Source organism: Condylura cristata, unplaced genomic scaffold (genome assembly GCF_000260355.1).
Source record: "Condylura cristata isolate star-nosed mole 26May11 unplaced genomic scaffold, ConCri1.0 scaffold00042, whole genome shotgun sequence".
In the NCBI taxonomy this organism is placed as follows: Eukaryota; Metazoa; Chordata; class Mammalia; order Eulipotyphla; family Talpidae; genus Condylura; species Condylura cristata.
Genome location: NW_004567143.1, coordinates 5,652,155 through 5,653,934, shown reverse-complemented (window position 1 = coordinate 5,653,934; position 1,780 = coordinate 5,652,155). Strand labels below are relative to the sequence as shown.

At 70.4% G+C, this 1,780-nt stretch overlaps 1 protein-coding gene across 1 annotated transcript in view; it reads right to left on the bottom strand.

Moving 5' to 3' along the window:
* Positions 1–97: 97 nt before the first annotated feature.
* RBM33 (RNA binding motif protein 33) overlaps positions 98–1,780 on the bottom strand; it is a 44,214-nt gene continuing 42,531 nt past the window's right edge. Inside the window, exons 11-13 of the mRNA XM_012733874.1 lie at positions 645–726; positions 295–501; positions 98–136 (exon numbers count right to left, since the gene is read on the bottom strand). Of these exons, the coding sequence (XP_012589328.1) occupies positions 98–136; positions 295–501; positions 645–726 (328 nt within the window). The remainder of the gene's footprint in view (positions 137–294; positions 502–644; positions 727–1,780) is intronic.

Here is a 1,780-nt window from a genome sequence, read left to right as displayed (position 1 = left end):
CCTGGAGACAGGCTGGTGTGGCGCTGTCCCCGGCCAGCGAGGCGCCGCTGGGGCCTGGCGTGAGTCAGGGGGCCACACGCAGCAGGACTACAGCCCTTCAGAGGCCAGGGCCCTCGGAGGCCTCAAAGCCGGCCGCCTGCAAGCCGCAGTGGCGGAGGCCGCAGGCCCCTGGCCAGAGGCTGGGGCAGGGCGCCCCAGCGCCTGAGGGCACCGACACGCAGACTGTGCCCAGAGGAGACCGGGAAGACGGGAGGGCGGGGCGGAGCCAGCTCCGGCGGGGGCGGCCCGCAGTACCTTCTTGGCCGGGTGGACTCCCTGGACACTCCTGATGCCCGGAGGGCCGCCGGCGTGCGTGAGGGGGCCCCCTGGAGGGGGCTGGGGCTGCTGCAGGGCCCCCTTGGTCAGCGTCACCTTGCGGGCCGGCTGCTGTCTCACTTCGGGGGGCGGCGGCAGTCGCTGGGGCTGGGTCTCCGGGTGAAAGGAGCCGTCGCTCTCCCCTCCCTGCTGAAGCCAAGGGACAGCCGGTCAGACGCGGCCCTCGCCGAAGGGGTCTTCCCGCACGACGGCGCTCGGACGCCACTCAGACGCCAGGGCCGCGCTGGGCATGAGCGCCCGGGGCTGCGGCTGCACCCCGCTGCCCGCACCTTCTCCCCACGCACACGAGAGCGCAAATGGGGGCCCCTGGCTGGCCCCGGCGGAGTCCAGGGCCCCCCATCACCGAGGAGCCTGAGGAGGGCAGAGCGGAGCCGCCGCGGCCAGTCACTGGCCCTCCGGCCGTGGGATGCCCCTGCGAGGGCCGTCAGCTGCCCTTCCCACGGGGGACAGAGCCTGACCGAAGAGCCCAGGGCCCGGAAAGAACATGTGGATGGTGGGGCCGTGGACCTCGCCGGCCGGCTGAAGCCGCCCTACCAGAAAGGAGGCCGAGCAGGGCTCCTGGGCGCCCGTGCTGCGGCTGCTCCCCCGGCTGGCCGCTCACGGCAGACTCCGGAGGGCGTGCGGCCCTGCGGGGCCCCGAGATGTGCAGACGTGCACAGGAGGCCGCCGGCCCTGCCTCTCTTTCCCCCTGAAACCGCTTCTCGCCACCAGTGTGGCAGAACAGGGGGGAGAGGTGAGGCTGGAACAAGACCGCCGCGCAGGAGCTCGGGAGCCCTGCAGGGGAGGGGGCGGCCCGGGGCGCCGAGGCCGCACACACCTGAGGGGCCCTCGGGGTAGCCGGGCCTGGGGGCGGCCCGGGGCGCCGAGGCCGCACACACCTACAGCCGACGCATCTCAGGCTGTGCAAACCTGAGTGACGCTAGAAATGGGGCCACAGCTGCCCGGATGGGGCAGTGCAGGCCTAGCCCCAAGGGCCCGGTGCACAGCGGCCTCCAGGGTGGGCGTCTGAGCGGGGTGCCGGAGTGCTGGCCCGGGGGAATAGCGGCAGGCAGCCAGGGGCCGGGCAGCTCCAAGAGGACACAGACCCTGGCGGCGGCAGGGCGACAGGCGCTTGGCGACACCTTTCCCAAGCTGCGAGGCCGAGCCGGCCGGAGCGGGAGGCTCTCACAGCCACACGTGCAGTCCTGGCTGGGCTCAGTGACCCGCTGACCGGCCGGCTCGGGAGCCCGGGTGTGGAAATACAGAAGCAAAGTGCTGAGTATCTGAACTGAATAGAAATGGAGATAAAATATATCAAAACTGAGGGGACACCCTGAAACAGCGCCTCAAGGAAGAAGAGACATAAAGTCAGTACACCTGAGTTTTTATCTTGAAATGAGAAAGAAAAAGGCAGAAAACCAAACTG